General features: G+C 40.3%; 1 protein-coding gene across 2 annotated transcripts; it reads left to right on the top strand.

Annotated features, from left to right (window-relative positions):
• Positions 1–981: 981 nt before the first annotated feature.
• On the top strand, positions 982–8,049 carry tdo2a (tryptophan 2,3-dioxygenase a). Of its 2 annotated transcripts, XR_013789710.1 has the most exons (13): positions 982–1,049; positions 1,378–1,480; positions 1,570–1,660; positions 1,986–2,056; positions 2,314–2,441; positions 3,438–3,624; positions 4,045–4,152; positions 4,253–4,364; positions 5,139–5,196; positions 5,542–5,621; positions 6,610–6,700; positions 7,101–7,764; positions 7,915–8,033. XR_013789710.1 is itself a non-coding variant. In XM_079497904.1 (12 exons), the coding sequence occupies exons 1-12, from the start codon at positions 1,015–1,017 to the stop codon at positions 7,252–7,254; spliced, it is 1,218 nt and encodes a 405-aa protein (XP_079354030.1). In that variant the 5' UTR covers positions 982–1,014; the 3' UTR covers positions 7,255–8,049. The 2 variants fall into 2 exon arrangements, 1 of the variants encoding a protein (XP_079354030.1); XM_079497904.1 differs by having other exon boundaries at positions 7,101–8,049.
• The last annotated feature ends 10,882 nt before the right edge of the window (positions 8,050–18,931 follow it).

Raw genomic sequence — 18,931 nt, 5'->3', positions numbered from 1 at the left:
TAAATGCACCATTTACCATTTGTTACGTTCCACCACATGGTCTATAATGAGAAACACAAACACTCTTGTTGAGATAATCATCACTAATCTACAGTCACCACATTTGAACAGATGTTGAACAGTGATGTTTCAGTAATCATATTCCAGGAAAAGCACACACACGTTGCAAGCACGGAACACAAGTGAAGTTCATACAAGGATGGAAGTACTCATTAACAAGCTTCACTAAGTAAATATTTACAGGTTGGTTCTCGTAGCTCCAGTAAACTGCAGTAACGCCTGTATTGGCATGATGTTGATTCATCAGGTCCTGGCCCTGACATGAGCAGAGATGTTGTAACATGTTGTAAGTCCCAAGCATGCAAGGAAAACGTTCTGTCTACATGGAGCGATGATGACGCACTGTGGCAAATGGTCATGACCAAGTACAGTACATGTATTTCATTTTTTATAGTTTAGGATTAAGCATTTCATTAAGACAATCCAGCAATGAAAAACTAACATACATTATTCAAAAAGGCCTCTTTAATGAAAATAATGGATATAAATCTAAGTTAGATTAAAACAACAGCATATTAGCAATGATCACGCACAATTATATCATTATTTATAATTATTTATTATTATAATTGTAATTATTTAAAGATTAAACCAGAAGAATAATTAAATGTGAGAAAAGCAGTCTGAAGATTGAATTCCCATTAATCCGAGGAGATGACCTACTATTTTTCAGATGTTTGGCCACGTAGGCTAAAGCATCAACAAACTCACGTTTTCAGAGGGATGTTGTTTACATCGAATCATTTCAAATGGAAAGTATCCTTTGACCCTTTTTTGTCACATGAAATCACAGCAGGTTTACCCAACACAGAGGCGGGCCGGATGGACATGTCATCCTGCTGTCTGATTGGACAAGTTGAGCCTTTAAAAGTCTGAACTGTGTAAAGGACGAGCTTAGAAAAACATAGTAAAGCCCGGAGAAGCACATCTTTTCTGCAACCCTATTGGATAATCATGAGTGGATGTCCGTACTTTGAAAAGAAGCACTTGTACGTTGAATCCGCGTCCATCCTCTGGATGAATCTGTCTGCTTAGACGGAGGACTATCTTATTAATCATCTGAACCCCAACCTTCCTATTCTGGGCGGAACATTCGCCAAAAATAGCAGATCTACAAACTCCAAACACTGCGGCGTGTTTTGAGCTTTTGGAGCTTGGCTACTTTTGGCAAAGAGATTAATTTCACTAAAGCAAGAGGGTTTAAATGGTTAAGCTTTTGATTCGGATATTCTAAATTGATTTGTAACAGGCCTCGGAGCAGTGCTCAACATAATCAAGTTTTTGTCCCTGCTGATGGGTTGTCTCTCCACACTGCAGGTTATTCAAAAACAGACCTCCTCCGCCCGAGGAAGATGAAGCCGCTCAGGCTGGGGTCAACAAGGCCAGTAAAGGGGGCATCGTCTATGGCGACTACCTTCAGGTAGAAAACAATCCCAAGCCCATTTAACTCGGATGTGCATGTTTTGTTGATATTTACATCCAGTTGTATGTGTGTTTTTTCACTTTCAGCTTGACAAAGTCCTGACAGCCCAGGTGCTTCAGAGTGAATTGAAAAATGATAAGATCCATGATGAGCACCTCTTCATTGTCACCCACCAAGGTACAGTAAATAGCAGCTCTGCTGTGTAAACAGTAACACAACACAAGTTGCCACATTTCGATCCGTTTAGAATTTGACTAAATCTGTTGATGAGAATACATCAATCTTTTTTGTCTTTCCCCTTCATTCTGCAGTGTATTTTTTTAAGAATATTCTTCAAAAAATGATACTATAGTATCTTTCATGGCACATGCTCCACTAACATTCAACATATTGTCACCCCACAATTCCAAACGATCCGTAATCATTTTATATAATCTGAGCTGCACAGGTCAAGTCAAATGATTATTACATTTTATTATGTTAATTGATTATTTTGTTTCAGCTTATGAGCTGTGGTTCAAGCAGATTCTATGGGAACTCGACTCTGTGCGAGAAATCTTCATCAGTGGACATGTGAGTTCTGTGTCTGCCAGGGACACTGAAACAGTATTTCCGTTTTTTGGAGCACATTTCTTATTTAATTTAGTGGTGAATTTAGAATGAATAAATGTAATAAATATAATGAACATTAATTATCATAGTCATGTGTGAACAAAAATTAAATCTATACAGTAGCCTACAGTATATACTGTAGTAGGCTACATTGGAGCGTGCACAGTGTTAATTCAGCTATAAATGTGTGTGACAACAAGTGACACGTGTATTTGCAGGTTCGTGATGAGAGGAACATGTTGAAGGTGAACACACGGATCCACAGGATCGTCATGATCTTCAGACTGCTGGTGGATCAATTTGCTGTCCTGGAGACCATGACAGCGTTGGACTTCTTTGACTTCAGGTGCCGTTCTATATGACCTCTGACCCTCCCTGCATGCGTCTCATTGCAGAGCCTTATTTGTGAAAACTTAATTAGGGGCACCTCTTTATGACTGGACCCTTCCCCTTCTGTTGACCACCCTGGGGCCGTGTGTCTTTTTGCACAATACTTGTGTGTGCTCGAGCCTGTCTCCTTGTGTGTTTGCATGCGCCTGCATGCTGTATACACAAGGTTAGTATACAGTATTACTGCACGTGTGCATGCGTGTGTGCGTGAGTGCATGCGTGTGTGCTTGCATGCGTTTGTGTTTACATAATTGTATGCTACTGTATGAACATACATTATTTATGTTGTTTACTTCTCCACAGTATATAATTTAGATAGCATATTGTTTAGACATACAGTATGCTACGTTTGATGTTTACCCTGTATCCTAGTTACCTTGTAGTACTTGTTTTTTTTTCTTTGCACTCTATTTACATGTCCACTGATGAAGATTTCTCGCACAGAGTCGAGTTCCCATAGAATCTGCTTGAACCACAGCTCATAAGCTGAAACAAAAGAACAATTAACATAATAAAATGTAATAATCATTTGACTTGACCTGTGCAGCTCAGATTATATAAAATTATTACGGATCGTTTGGAATTGTGGGGTGACAATATGTTGAATGTTAGTGGAGCATGTGCCATGAAAGATCACCAATCCCATATATGTGCGGACTTTTAAATGATAGTGGATTTTAGATTTGAGTTTTACACCATTTGGATTTTTTGATTTTAGATTTTAGATTTGAAGTTTTATATTTGTGATCGGCAAAATAATTCAGTGTTTTTAATGGCACCTGTCTTTTAAAACCTGTGATCATGCTCAAAGTTGAATAAACAATTTACTTGACCGCTAGCCCTTTTATTGGTTGACCACTGACCAGGGCAGGGTTCATACCGTTAACCAATCTTGCACTTTGACACACTGGATCAGAGCTTTATTGTAAATGTATGTACATTTTGTGTTCAGGGAGTACCTAGCCCCTGCCTCTGGCTTCCAGAGTCTTCAGTTCCGTCTCCTGGAAAACAAGATCGGAGTCCCAGACAACCTGAGAGTTCCCTACAACAGACGCCATTACAGAGACAACTTCAAAGGCCATGAAACTGAGCTGCTATTGGCCACAGAGCAGGAACCTCCTCTACTGAAACTGGTAGAGGTACAGTAGCTCTCATTAATGCATTCCATGGTTATTTCACTGTCACAATTATCAATATTATAGAATTATAATACATTATAAGTTACTCTGGATAAGCCTGTCCAGTAAACCCTAACCCTAAACAGAAGTACTCAGAAACCCCTTTTTTGCCAAACAAATGTACAGGCCAGGGATTCAGAATTTCAGATGTAAAACTGTATTATACTTCCAGTTTCATGCAAACACGTTATGTAGGGATAATAATATGACACGGGATAATAATATGACACGCCTGCCTGTTTTATTATTATTAATCATAATACTTATGCTACAGTCTGAGGTGTTACTCTTATGTAGATGTACAGAAGACGTAACAATAAAGACCACCTTGTAGATTGAGTAAAACCTGGTTGTTGTTGTTGTTGTTGTTGTTGTTGTTAGGAATGGCTGGAGAGAACTCCTGGCCTTGAGGAAGATGGCTTCAACTTCTGGCATAAACTGGAAGTCAACATTACGTTTGGCTTGCAAAAAGAGAAGGAGAAAATCGAGGTGAGTTGATGTTATTCTCCCTTTATATGTAGTTTGTGTGTAGAGAAATGAAATGACTGATACTGTTATTATTTATTGTTGCTGTTATCAATTCTGACAGAAAATTGCTGACTCTGAAGAGAAGCAGGAGCTGACAGAGGAACTGGTCAAGCAGAAAGATATTTTCTCTTCCCTCTTTGATGAAAAACGTCATGAACATCTCCTGAGTAAAGGTGCGAGCTAAAATGAATATCTAAATACTGAATCAAGCAATCTAAAAACTGTCTGGGGTGTTCACATAGATAAAATGACCAAAGGTCAGCTTCACCAAAATGTAAGCTTTTCTCATAGTCAAAGAAAAAGCTAAAAATACAATATATGTGGGTGAACTATCAAAATAAATTTAAAAAATCTGACAAGGTTTTAAATACCTTTTCTGTGAATTAACTTAGTTACGGTTACCATCTGAAGACAAAGAGCTCCTTTTAAAAGGGATTGTGACATAAACAAAAAGTTTTTAGGTTTTTGAGCTCAATTGCTCTACTTTTAACATTCAGTAGATTTTCTGTGGTCTGTGGTTTTCTGGCTCAAACATGCAAATCCCATATATGTCAATGGGATTTGCCAGAAGATGTCTCTGTTTTGTTTTGTCTGTTTTCATTGCAGCTCAAAAGGCTTCCAAACCCCAGAGAAAACTCCAGACCACAGAAAATCCACTGAATGTTAAAAAAATTTGGAGTATAATTGAGGTCATAAAACCTAAACGAAAAATAAATGAAAATTAATGTGACCTATTGACCCCTGCAGCTGATGCTGATTGGGTCTGATTCAGGCTATGCAGTGCAATGCAAGCCAATTAATGCATGTTGGGTTACAGGTGTATGACGGGGAAGCCGAACAAAGAATTGAGCACGCCAGACAAGGCTTACGGAAATTGTAGTATAGAACAATATCAGTTTGTAATATTACGTGATTTCACATGAATTATTTATTTTCTGTGTGTGCAGGTGAGAGGCGTCTGTCATACAAGGCTCTCCAAGGAGCTCTGATGATCAATTTCTACAGGTATGTTCAAACCAAAACCTTCTCACCTTCTGTGTAATCAGAACAGAGGACGTTTACTGAAAATGCATGCTGTAACATCCTGTATATCACACACACACACACACACACACACACACACACACACACACACACACACACACACACACACACACACACAGGCTTGACATTGAGACCTGCCGACGAGGTCATTCTGGTAACCTTGCGCGGATAGGACCGGTCTATGGCTGTGTATTACATGAAATATATGTAAGATCATAGACATTCTAATCTAGGGCTATTAACTTGCAAACTTAGAATATTCACCTAATATTCAAACATGTATTACAACCTTCTGTTTTCCCTCAGAGAAGAGCCAAGATTTCAGGTTCCATTCCAGCTGCTCACCTCTCTCATGGATATTGATACACTGATGACTAAATGGAGATGTAAGTCACTGCTGTCAGCAAACACACACACACACACACACATTGTATTTATTTCACAAATATAATAACTGCATAACTGACCCTGCCTCAAAATCCCCCTGACCCTGATACAAATAAACAAAAATTGAACAACAATAACCTCCCAAAACAAAATAAAAAAAATACCCCAGGGTTTGATTTACTCAGTTTATGGTACCAGACGTTGGCACGCTGTTGGAGCTCATGGGGAAAGAATCCTCAGTTAGATGGATGGTCTGTACTCACAGTTCCTTAGAAAACATAAGCAGAAGCTGCAGTGTCCCAAACTTCTTCTAGTTCCAGGTGGAAGTGTGCTGTAGACAGACTCAAATGCACCACTCTGTGTGCACGTGGAATGTCCCTGTTTGTCCACTCCACTCGTTTTTCTTTATCCAGTCTCTCTAGCCCTTTCCACACCTAAGCGCAAAACGGTCGACAGCCACGCACTTCTTAAGCTGTGCGCAGCTTAAATTCCGAGTTTTTAGACAGCTGGTGGATGTAAAAGAAGCTCCACCTCCGCGGACTTTTTGCGCGACGGCCAGATTCCCGGAAACGCTCTCCTCCGCGCAAAAAGTCCGCGGAGGTGGAGCTTCTTTTACATCCACCAGCTGTCTAAAAACTCGGAATTTAAGCTGCGCAGAGCTTAAGAAGTGCGTGGCTGTCGACCGTTTTGCGCTTAGGTGTGGAAAGGGCTTCTCTGTGTTTCCTCCTTTAGTTCCACCCCCTCTTGTTCTCCGTAGGTTGGCTCAGGTTGATTGACACCCCAGTCACACAATAACAATTCTACTTCCGTCACTTTCCATCCAAGTAGAACTAATCTTCAAGATCATCAACAACGTTGTTAGCTTAACAATGTGTTCTTCTCAGCAAGCGACAGCTTCGCGCTATATGGAATATACATTTAGCTACAGTAAGGATCCACCCCCAAAACTGATTCTGATTGTGTTTTTAAATGCTTCTTGTGTTTTAGACAATCATGTGTGCATGGTGCATCGTATGATCGGCAGCAAAGCTGGCACAGGGGGCTCATCTGGGTACCACTACCTAAGGTCTACTGTCAGGTAAGCGTGCGTCATCATCATCACCACAGTTGAAGCTGTTGGATGGTCAATTCACACTAAGTTGTACAGCACATTTTAAAAGGGTATATCTACGAGGAATCTATTCAATAATGAGGATCCAGTCTTTATACATTTTGCCAAAACTTAAAGATGTACTTAAAGATGGAGTGCCGTGATTTCTTTCCCCCTAAAACATGATCATCAGGTCAGCTGCTCACCTCTTTCAGCTTTAGTAATGTTAACTCCATAGACACATAACAAGTACAAAAAGCACGGTGCTCCATCTTTAATAAGGTATCATGGGCAAATTTGTATTAATTTTATTTTCTACTGAATTTAAAAGCTACCCCCTTTTCCCCCAATGCTGATTATTTAATCATAAATTGTTTTTCCATTCCAGCGATCGCTACAAGGTGTTTGTGGATCTGTTTAATTTGGCGACGTTCCTGATCCCTCGAAGCTGGGTGCCAAAGCTCAACCCCAACATTCACACCTTTCTGTACACAGCAGAGTTTGACAGTTCTTACTGTAGTAATAGTGATGACTCCGACTAGATCGCTGAGTCGTCAATTAAGACATCTCCTTCTCTCTGACATCAGTTCTTAGGTTGATTGAAACATTGTGTTGAGTGAAGTAGGAAGAACAAAGCTTACATTTAATTAATGTTTTAATCCCAACATGATATACCTGAACGCATGTGTTTATGGGAAGGCACATGTATAGTCTGTCATCTTCTCCTCTCCCTGATGCTTGGTTGGATTGGGTCAAAGAAAGGAAGTCATACACAATGTCTCACCAACATCATGTAAAATGGGACAATTTGCACATAATAAAAGATGTATGGTATGTACATATTGTTTATATAGTATTAAACTATAGGCTACTGTTGTATAGTATATGATGTTAAATTAATGTTGTAATATATGTTTATGCAGTGATCAATAAGTAATCTCTGTATAGACAAATCACTTGTAGTTTGTACCCTATCTTGTATTAGTGCCAAGAAAGTGTGTTTTTGTACGGTACATTTATTTTTATTTTATTTTTTGAAATGTTTATTTTTTGTGGCTTTCGCCTTTATTTAATTTTTCTTTTTTATGGAGGGACAGACAGTAGGCTGACAGGAAATGGGGAGAGATGGGGGGAAGACATGCAGTAAAGGCCATCGGGATCGGGAGTCGAACCCGCGGCACACTGCCAGACTGGATTACCAGCCAAGGTGCCTGGACCGCTGAGCCACGGCCCAGGCCCGGTACATTTATTGATGCTGTATTTTTGTGTATGTGTGGGGGGATCAGTTCTGACCACAATACTGTATATGCTGCCATTGTTCCTATAAAGACTCCATTAAAGTGACATGAAGGTACATGACTAAATTATTGCAACAATACACACAAATATATAACAAGTGCTGTAGTTACAGGACCACAACCGCCACATAATCTGCAACACTACAACAAGGAAAGCAATCAGTTTACTTGACTGTTGAGAATCATTCATATATTTTAGATAAGCTACATAGTAGTCCTTAATACACACAACTGCTTATTTAATATGGCTACAATACATGTTCATATCATATTCAAATGTAATACTTCATAGATACTGTAGATGTACACAAAATGCACACATCTCTTATATAACATAAAATAGATAGAAAATGACACTTACTGTGTACTGTTAGGACACGTGCTCAGAAGGACAATACATTAATAATGAGGCAACACAAGAATTCAGAGTTTGGAAGTATGATGATTTTACTCGAGTAAGAAGCCAAGACTTACATGGAAACCCCAGTCTGACTCTCAGAGTAACATAGGATCACAGCCTTTATAGCTTTCACTCCCACAACAGCCAGCCCCCAACATAGCCTCAAGACTTGAGCCTATCAATTCAACAAATGGGACAGTAACAGAGTGAAACAAAATGGCACCACAGGGGTGTGACAGACAGATGAGATAATCTCAGAGGAAATGGCTGTACTGCAATTTAGAGGAGATACTCTTTTATAAAGGGGTATTATTAAATGTTTACATCTAAATTTCTACGACATTACCACAAATATTCTCTCCTATTTTTGTGTAAACATAGCCGTTGTTTCCCCAGCTAGTTCCCCTCAAGTTCTGGACGAGTTCTTAGATGCAACACTACACAATACTACCCAATGACACGATGCAACTCAACACACACCACCAAGCAAGGTTTTAAATTCACAATATGTTTTCTCATTACTGTGTAAATGTAAGTTTTAATTAGTTAAATAATCCAGTTAGCTTCCTCTCTCTAGCCACACCCAAGGCCCCAGTGAAGCTCTCCAACGTTGAAGAACTGGGTAAGAACTAGTGGTAAGAACAGGGACTGCAGGCGGACCTGTGGAGTTATGACAAGGAAACCCAGTGCAGCTGGGCTTTAACATTGAGCGCCCGTTTGCACTTCCGCATTTTGGACACCAAAAAACGGTTCTTCCAGGTGCTTCAAAATGCCACTGAGCAACTTCCACTGGAATGAATAGCAGTGGGGCGGGGCTAACGCTCCGGTTCAGTCTCTATCAAGGGGCCAGTGAGGCACTCCAACATTGAAGCACTGGGCCCTAGTGGTAAGAAGAGGGACTACAGGCTCGGTTGCACTTCCGCATTGGACCACCAAAATTTGGTGGTCCAATGCGGAAGTAGACGTTCTGAGACGGTCCTTCCGGGTGCTTCAAAACGCCACTGAGCAACTTCCACTGACATGAATAGCGGAGGGGGCGGAGCTTCGCGCCAGATCAATCTCTATTCTTTTAATACTCTATAGAGACACACGGGGACTACAAATTCCACGCCCCCAAATGAGACAGCGTCCCCACTTCTGGTCCGTTTCAACTGTGTACTGCAGCTGCCAATGCAATCCCTATGAGAGGCATCATAAAATACCCTTATTTCACTGGTTCATTACTGAGGCTGTAGCGATTTATTTTGTGTTCGAATAATGTGTCCCATATGTTTTATTTGTCCTTTTTAATGTCATATACCTGCCATCTCAATATACAACCCACAATGTACTATAATATACTCCATAAGATTGTAAAGACTGCTAGCATCGGATATATTGAAGTTTCCCTGACGTATGATTTGTACGTCACGCATTAATCCTACCCGCTAGATGCGGCATTCCCCAGCGACGGATCGAGCGACCACGACGAGTGTGACAGAGTCCAGCGTTGTAAACGGTTAAACGGCCAGTCTTCATCATGCCTAAAGTGTGCTGCGTTCCTCTTTGTAAAAACAACAAAGAAAAAACCCAGACTTGATGTTTCATCAACTTCCAGCTGATCATGAAAAGAGAAATGGCTGCACCCATCCACTAGTAAAAAATATGTGAAACCATCCAGAAGAAGTTTGTGAACTCCACAAGTGGTGGAAATTAAGTATTCAAGTGAAGCTTATGAAGGTATATGTCACAGTGAAAATAGCCTTGAAACTTATGATAGTCAGTCATGACGCAACTTCACCCTGTCTTTAGTGCCTTGCTACATTTACAACGTTTAAGTGTACATAAGCGTTCAGATTTCAAATATAAAGTGCTCACCCCCGGAGCTACGGATGTTATACATTTGCACGTTAAGTAGTCCTTATATTGTTCAATAAAAAGCATTTTTATCCGACGGCTGGCCAATTTCTAATTTTTTCGCTAAATGCTTTCAATACGTGCCCTTATCGGTTGGGAGGTGTATTGCACTCATGCATTATTATAACCTTTATAGAAAATGGTCACCGATCGGATTAAAATGCATTTTCTTGAACAATACGGGATGCACGGGTGTTAATAGCCGCCCGTTCAAAATGCTAACATCCGTGTCCCCGGGGGTGAGCACTTTATAGGCTATTTGAAATCTGAACGTTTACAAATGCACATAATTTGGCCAGGCGCTCAAAACAGGGCAAGTCACGCCACGACGCACGTGAAGGACGAGCGTCATGTGAACCATTAATCTTATCCTACTGAATATGATATAGATTGACAATATCAAGAAGTCAGGCAAAATCATCTGATTTTGGGGTTCAGCATATGCTGCTATATAGGATTACACAGACTGAAATTGACTGCCTGAAAAGTAATTTATTATATTATTCTTCATGCATGAAGCTCCCAATTCCTGTGAAATTGCAATATATGGGCTATATAAATAAATACCCCATATATTGTAATATGTATTAAAACTGTAATACATAAGATAGATTCTAATTGATATTTTATTATCTATAAACCTGGAGAATCCACTAGATAGTTGACAATATCTGGATATGTCACTCCTGGCCATTTAGTTGGGTCATTTTCCCAACTACTTTTAGGCAAATCATATGGACAAATTGATAATCCAACAAGTTTTATTTTTTCTTTGTATAAAGAATTCATATACGCCTGCATGTTCACACCATGCACCACAAATACGGATAATGTATCTTCAAACTCGGCGGCGCTTGGAACGTCACTTATAAGCGACAGGTAATCAGTCTGTCAACTCAGCTCTGCTCCGTTAACATTATGGGTAACTCATTCAAGTGGTAAATTAAATGTGAAACAAGTCATCTATTGAGAAAACAAAAAAATATGTTGACAAAGACACTTCATACATTTGGAAACATATTTTTATTCAAATCAATATAGTCTTCAGTTCATGTTGTATTATTTTAAAAGTAGGCTAACTACAGTGGAATTTCAATTGACTTCTATGGGCTGGCATGCAGTACACTGGTCTAACGGACCAGAAGTGGGGACGCTGTCTCATTTGGGGGCGTGGAATTTGTAGTCCCCGTGTGTCTCTATGGTCTCTATCCTTTTAATACTCTATGGCCACACCCCTTCGTCTCTCTCACTTCCTCTCTCTAGCCACACCCCTTTCTTGCTCTCACTTCCTCTCTCTAGCCACACCCCTTCCTCTCTCTCACTTCCTCTCTCTAGCCACACCCCTTCCTCTCTCCTCTCCTTGTATTAAGATCCGATATGACCGGGGGGAAACCACCGCCCACTCCCATATCCTTACTACTGTGCAAGGATCATGTAGAAAGTCAAATCTGTTCAAACTAAAGCAGTAATGTCTCCTATAGTGGAGTAGAGTAAAGTAAAAGTTAAAGGTGTAGTGAAATGAAAAATACGTTTTTCACACTTTTAGACCATCTCCGTGGTCATCATATGGGCATACCTAACAATGGATGCCAAAAAAAATCTAATTTTTGTGTGTTTTTATATCAAAGGTCCATAAACATATATTTTGTATTACTTCCTGAAAACGAAAACGTGCTGCGTGATGACGTGTCGAGGCCCACATCGATAAAAGCCAATAAAAATGAAGCTCACCCGTTTAATTCCCCATATGTCCGCATCCGTCCAAACAGGCAAACACAGCTGCTACTGATTACAGAAATCCTCCGTTTTTATTCCCATTCAAGATAACATCCAGAGAGTGTATTACTCGGTTTCAACTTAATCATCACGCTAAAATATGTATCTGAAAACATTATAGGGTAGAAATAAGCCACATAACAGTAAACTGGTACAGCTGGCCGTCTATCTGAATTGTAAACAAACACACAGCATGCGCTGGTATAGCATAGCTACCGACCCTAGCTACCGTCCCATCGCCTGAAGGGATGCAACGCTCTGATTGGTTCAGAAACTTCAGACCGGTGTTTCAACTTGAAACCGTTTGAAACTTCAAAATAAAATGTCCACCATTTCCGTTGCATTACACCTTTAAAGTATTGCAAATTGGAAATACTCCAGTAAAGTAAAAGTATACCTCAAACGAGGTACAAACACACTGGTTGCACTAAATAGTAGAAGCCCCGTGGAGAGAGGGACGGGGGTGCGGCTGGTTTGAAATGGAGTCGGCAGAGGAATCTGAATCTGATACTGGAAATCGAGATTGTACTGCAGTGATGATGATCGAGGAGGTGAACATAAAAAGAAGAGGAAGAAAACAGAAAACAGTTCAGAAAGTGACAAAGAAGAGTCATGTATTGTTGGGATGAGAGCGGAGACAAAACTCGACGGAATTTTCAATGATCAACATGAAGTACGAAAGTTTAATTGTTGTGGGAAAAGTAGGAAGAGTCAAGTCATTGAGGGTGACTAGGAGTGGAATAGTGATTTTTGAATGCAGCCCTGATCAGATGAGTAAGGCATGTGAAGTAACTGAACTATAAAGAGAAGAGACTGTTTTTCTCTCCCTATATAGCCCATAAACAGACATATAAAAACTTGACTTAAATACTTAGGCAAAAATACTCTGAAGAAAGTCGGAGAATAAACTCGGGGGCAGACAGATGGATGCAATTTATTTTCAGAGTTCAGAATACAGCATCACAGCCACCATGGATCCTTCAGCCTCACGGCGTCCGGAGACTATCACAGTTACAAATATTTGCAGTAGGCTTTATACAATTCAAGACAAAGACATCAAAGGAAATGAAAGGTGGTCTCAACCCCCATGTACCAAATTGTCCATATAAGGTTGTTACGGTTCCCTCTCCATCACCTCTACATCCATGTGCTGTGGGTGTTCTGGGCACTTCAGCGCCACCAGAGGACTCCAGAGCACTCCACAGCACATGTTACAATCTCCCCACCTGGATGTCGTCTGCAATCACCTGATGAGCCTACAAGAGCCAGGCCTGTCTGCAGCTCGGTGCCAGTTCTTCCCCAGTCTACGGTTGGTAAAGTTAGACAGCCAGACATTTAGGCCCTCAGTATTTAGACTTAGACAGTTAAATGTCATGCCGTTACTGTGCTTATTCTCTGCTCTGTGGACCTGCCTTTGACTCACCTTCTCTTCTCCTCCAGTGTTTCCGGGACCCGAGCTCTGTGTAGCAGCCTACGGACCCCTGCACCTCCTCCCCCCCCCCCCCCCCCCGTGTTTGTGAATAAACATCCGCCCGGGTGGGCTTTACCATGCTTTGCCTCTCCTTGTTGTGCATTTGGGTCACACCACCGAGTCATAACAAGGTATTGGTCGCCAGGAAGCACAGAGGAGACCTGGCTATTTTCTCACTATCAGCAGGCCAGATCTATTTAGCATAGAGGGACCCCTTGTAGGGCCTGCAGCTGTGGGTCTGTCCGAACATGTCCTGTAGTCTCTAACCCAGGGACTCAGGTTTACACTTTAGTTTAAGTTATTTATGCTATATTAATGTGAATTGTGGTTCCAATATACCACACATGAATATTCACAAATTCAAGGATCACCATGTGGATATCTTTCGCCTGCATGGGCGGAAAAAGATGCAAGGGAGTTGTTAGTGGAGTGCCAGTGTCGGTGAAGCCTGAAGCGTTTCTGAAAGCCACTCTTATCACTTTCACCTAGAAACTACATTCACACTTTTTATAATTCACCTTACTGTGGACATATTATGTGCTGGAACTTTTTACTTTGAAATGTTTTGTAGTTTCTGAGTTATTTAACTTAAACGCCCAATGCATTCTTAATGGCAATAGCACAAACTTTGGCATGCTAGTCTTACATACTTACACCTAGAAACCCCATTCAAACTGTAATAGGTTCATCTTATGGTGGACATGTTTATCTGAAAATGAATCTTTGAAATGTTTCACTCCCAAACTTCCGCTGTTGTCTGAAAACCCACCTCTTCAGACATCATGGAGTAGCACTCGCCCTAGCCCCGACTTTTTTATGTAGACTTAGATAGCATTTTATGTAAACTTATAGCATTTTTATGTAGACATAGCACTATAAAGTATACATGCATTTGTATTTGTATACAGCATACTGTATGAGATACATTTCATAGTTTTAGTAGAAATATAGTGCTTTCAAATCTGTGAAATATATTAATGGGGGTCAATGGCAGATTTTGGCACAAAATCACTTTCACCTAGAAACTCCATTCACTGTGTGTGTGTGTGTGTGTGTGTGTGTGTGTGTGTGTGTGTGTGTGTGTGTGTGTGTGTGTGTGTGTGTGTGTGTGTGTGTGTGTGTGTGTGTGTGTGTGTGTGTGTGTGTGTGTGTGTGTGCGCGCGCGCAGCTAATTTCTGGCACCGTTAACCCGGTCGATGCCAAACTTTGCACACACACTCCCTAGATGCCAACGATGAACCTCTGTCCCAAATTTTCCAGAACGGCCTGTTCTAGCGCCACCAGGAGGCCGACTTTTGTAAAACACATTTTTTGATATTACTCCATTTTTTTGTCCAAAAATCCTGCAAATCGTTATACACTATCTCTATAGTCATGTGCTCAACACACATCTGTCCGATATTTCATATTGCATCCTGATTGGCTAACATTGGCTTTCAAAGTTTACAGCATTGGACCTTTTTAACAAAAAAACTCAAATCATGAACGCAGCGTGCAATTTACGTGGAATCTTTCACAGACGTTCCTACTAGGCTGAGGGATATATCCCAGCCTTTTCACATTGGCCTGTTATAGCGCCACCAAATGGATCCTTACAGGTCTGTAACTGAGAGTGTGCACACATGGAACCAAATGGACAGGTCCAACGCTGTTTTTGTTAATCATCGAATGAAATGTAGGAGGTCGGAAAGAGAAAGTTAAAAAAAATCATAGCAAATCATTCGAAAATGTTAGTTTTGTGCTTCCGTGTTTTTCTTCTTTATATACCGTTATTAATTATTGCCTACAATGTAAATTGTGAAATTACTTTACTGTTGAAATGTAAAAGTTACATTTCAACGAATGTACCTGTAAATGACAACAAAACAAAAACTAAGGCACTGGTGTGGTACTTCTGGTTTACCAGAATGGGGTTCAACTCCCTGCAGTGCTATGCTCAATTTGTTGTATTAACATGGTATTTTCTGCTCATTGTGTTGCCTTGGTCTCGAACGGCATACTATAGCATGCCGTTTTCCCACATTTTTGAGGATTTGGGCTCTGAAACGATGGGCTATAGCCCATCGCCTCGGAGTGATTTTCGTCTTTTTTTCAAATCCTCGTTTTTCATCATGTTTTACCATGGGCTATAGCCCATATCGGACAGCATACTATAGCATGCCGTTTTCCATCATTTTTGAGGATTTAAAAAAAAGACAAAAATAAGGATTTGAAAAAAAGACGAAAATCACTCCGAGACGATGGGCTATAGCCCATGGTCTCGAACGGCATACTATAGCATGCCGTTTTCCATCATTTTTGAGGATTTGAAAAAAAGACGAAAATGTGTCCGACGATGGGCTATAGCCCATGGTCTCGGAGTGATTTTTGTCTTTTTTTCAAATCCTCAAAAATGATGGAAAACGGCATGATGGAAAAATATCCACGAGGATTTTCGTCTTTTTTTCAAATCCTCGTTTTTCATAATTTTTAACCATGAGCTATAGCCCATATCGGACGGCATACTATAGCATGCCGTTTTTCATCATTTTTCAGGATTTGAAAAAAAGACGAAAATGAGGATTTGAAAAAAAGACGAAAATGAGGATTTGAAAAAAAGACGAAAATTAGGATTTGAAAAAAAGACGAAAATCACTCCGAGACGATGGGCTATAGCCCATGGTCTCGAACGGCATACTATAGCATGCCGTTTTCCATCATTTTTGAGGATTTGAAAAAAAGACGAAAATGTGTCCGAGACAATGGGCTATAGCCCATGGTCTCGGATTGATTTTCGTCTTTTTTTCAAATCCTCGTTTTTCATCATTTTTGACTATGAGCTATAGCCCATATCGGACAGCATACTATAGCATGCCGTTTTCCATCATTTTTGAGGATTTGGAAAAAAGACGAAAATGAGGATTTGAAAAAAAGACGAAAATCACTCCGAGACGATGGGCTATAGCCCATGGTCTCGGAGTGATTTTTGTCTTTTTTTCAAATCCTCGTTTTTCATCATTTTTGACCATGGGCTATAGCCCATATCGGACAGCATACTATAGCATGCCGTTTTCCATCATTTTTGAGGATTTGAAAAAAGACGAAAATGAGGATTTGAAAAAAAGACAAAAATCACTTCGAGACGATGGGCAAGACGAAAATCACTCTGAGACGATGGGCTATAGCCCATGGTCTCGGAGTGATTTTTGTCTTTTTTTCAAATCCTCGTCTTTCATCATTTTTTACCATGGGCTATAGCCCATATCGGACAGCATACTATAGCATGCCGTTTTCCATCATTTTTGAGGATTTGGAAAAAAGACGAAAATTAGGATTTGAAAAAAAGACGAAAATCACTCCGAGACGATGGGCTATAGCCCATGGTCTCGAACGGCATACTATAGCATGCCGTTTTCCATCATTTTTGAGGATTTGAAAAAAAGACGAAAATGACTCCGAGACCATGGGCTATAGCCAATCGTCTCGGAGTGATTTTCGTCTTTTTTTCAAATCCTCGTTTTTCATCATTTTTGACCATGGGCTATAGCCCATATCGAACAGCATACTATAGCATGCCGTTTTCCATCATTTTTGAGGATTTGAAAAAAAGACGAAAATGAGGATTTGAAAAAAAGACGAAAATCACTCCGAGACGATGGGCTATAGCCCATGGTCTCGAACGGCATACTATAGCATGCCGTTTTCCATCATTTTTGAGGATTTGAAAAAAAGACGAAAATGACTCCGAGACGATGGGATATAGCCCATGGTCTCGGAGTGATTTTTGTCTTTTTTTCAAATCCTCGTTTTTCATCATTTTTGACCATGGGCTATAGCCCATATCGGACAGCATACTATAGCATGCCGTTTTCCATCATTTTTGAGGATTTAAAAAAAAGACGAAAATGAGGATTTGAAAAAAAGACGAAAATGAGGATTTGAAAAAAAGACGAAAATCACTCCGAGACGATGGGCTATAGCCCATGGTCTCGAACGGCATACTATAGCATGCCGTTTTCCATCATTTTTGAGGATTTGAAAAAAAAGACGAAAATGACTCCGTGACGATGGGCTATAGACCATGGTCACGGAGTGATTTTCGTCTTTTTTTCAAATCCTCGTTTTTCATCATTTTTGACCATGGGCTATAGCCCATATCGGACAGCATACTATAGCATGCCGTTTTCCATCATTTTTGAGGATTTGGAAAAAAGACGAAAATGAGGATTTGAAAAAAAGACGAAAATCACTCCGAGACGATGGGCTATAGCCCATGGTCTCGAACGGCATACTATAGCATGCCGTTTTCCATCATTTTTGAGGATTTGAAAAAAAGACGAAAATGACTCCGAGACGATGGGATATAGCCCATGGTCTCGGAGTGATTTTTGTCTTTTTTTCAAATCCTCGTTTTTCATCATTTTTGACCATGGGCTATAGCCCATATCGGACAGCATACTATAGCATGCCGTTTTCCATCATTTTTGAGGATTTAAAAAAAAGACGAAAATGAGGATTTGAAAAAAAGACGAAAATGAGGATTTGAAAAAAAGACGAAAATCACTCCGAGACGATGGGCTATAGCCCATGGTCTCGAACGGCATACTATAGCATGCCGTTTTCCATCATTTTTGAGGATTTGAAAAAAAGACGAAAATGACTCCGAGACCATGGGCTATAGCCCATCGTCTCGGAGTGATTTTCGTCTTTTTTTCAAATCCTCGTTTTTCATCATTTTTGACCATGGGCTATAGCCCATATCGGACAGCATACTATAGCATGCCGTTCTCCATCATTTTTGAGGATTTGAAAAAAAGACGAAAATGAGGATTTGAAAAAAAGACGAAAATCACTCCGAGACGATGGGCTATAGCCCATGGTCTCGAACGGCATACTATAGCATGCCGTTTTCCATCATTTTTGAGGATTTGAAAAAAAACACGAAAATGACTCCGAGACGATGGGCTATAGCCCATGGTCTCGGAGTGATTTTTGTCTTTTTTTCAAATCCTCGTTTTTCATCATTTTTGACCATGGGCTATAGCCCATATCGGACAGCATACTATAGCATGCCGTTTTCCATCATTTTTGAGGATTTGAAAAAAAGACGAAAATGACTCCGAGACGATGGGCTATAGCCCATCGTCTCGGAGTGATTTTCGTCTTTTTTTCAAATCCTCGTTTTTCATCATTTTTGACCATGGGCTATAGCCCATATCGGACAGCATACTATAGCATGCCGTTTTCCATCATTTTTGAGGATTTGAAAAAAAGACGAAAATGAGGATTTGAAAAAAAGACGAAAATCACTCCGAGACGATGGGCTATAGCCCATGGTCTCGAACGGCATACTATAGCATGCCGTTTTCCATCATTTTTGAAGTTTTGAAAAAAAGACG

Source organism: Electrona antarctica (genome assembly GCF_951216825.1).
Source record: "Electrona antarctica genome assembly, chromosome: 1".
NCBI lineage: Eukaryota > Metazoa > Chordata > Actinopteri > Myctophiformes > Myctophidae > Electrona > Electrona antarctica.
The sequence above is the reverse complement of the archived record's forward strand: the minus strand, read 5'-3'. Positions and strand labels throughout refer to the sequence as shown.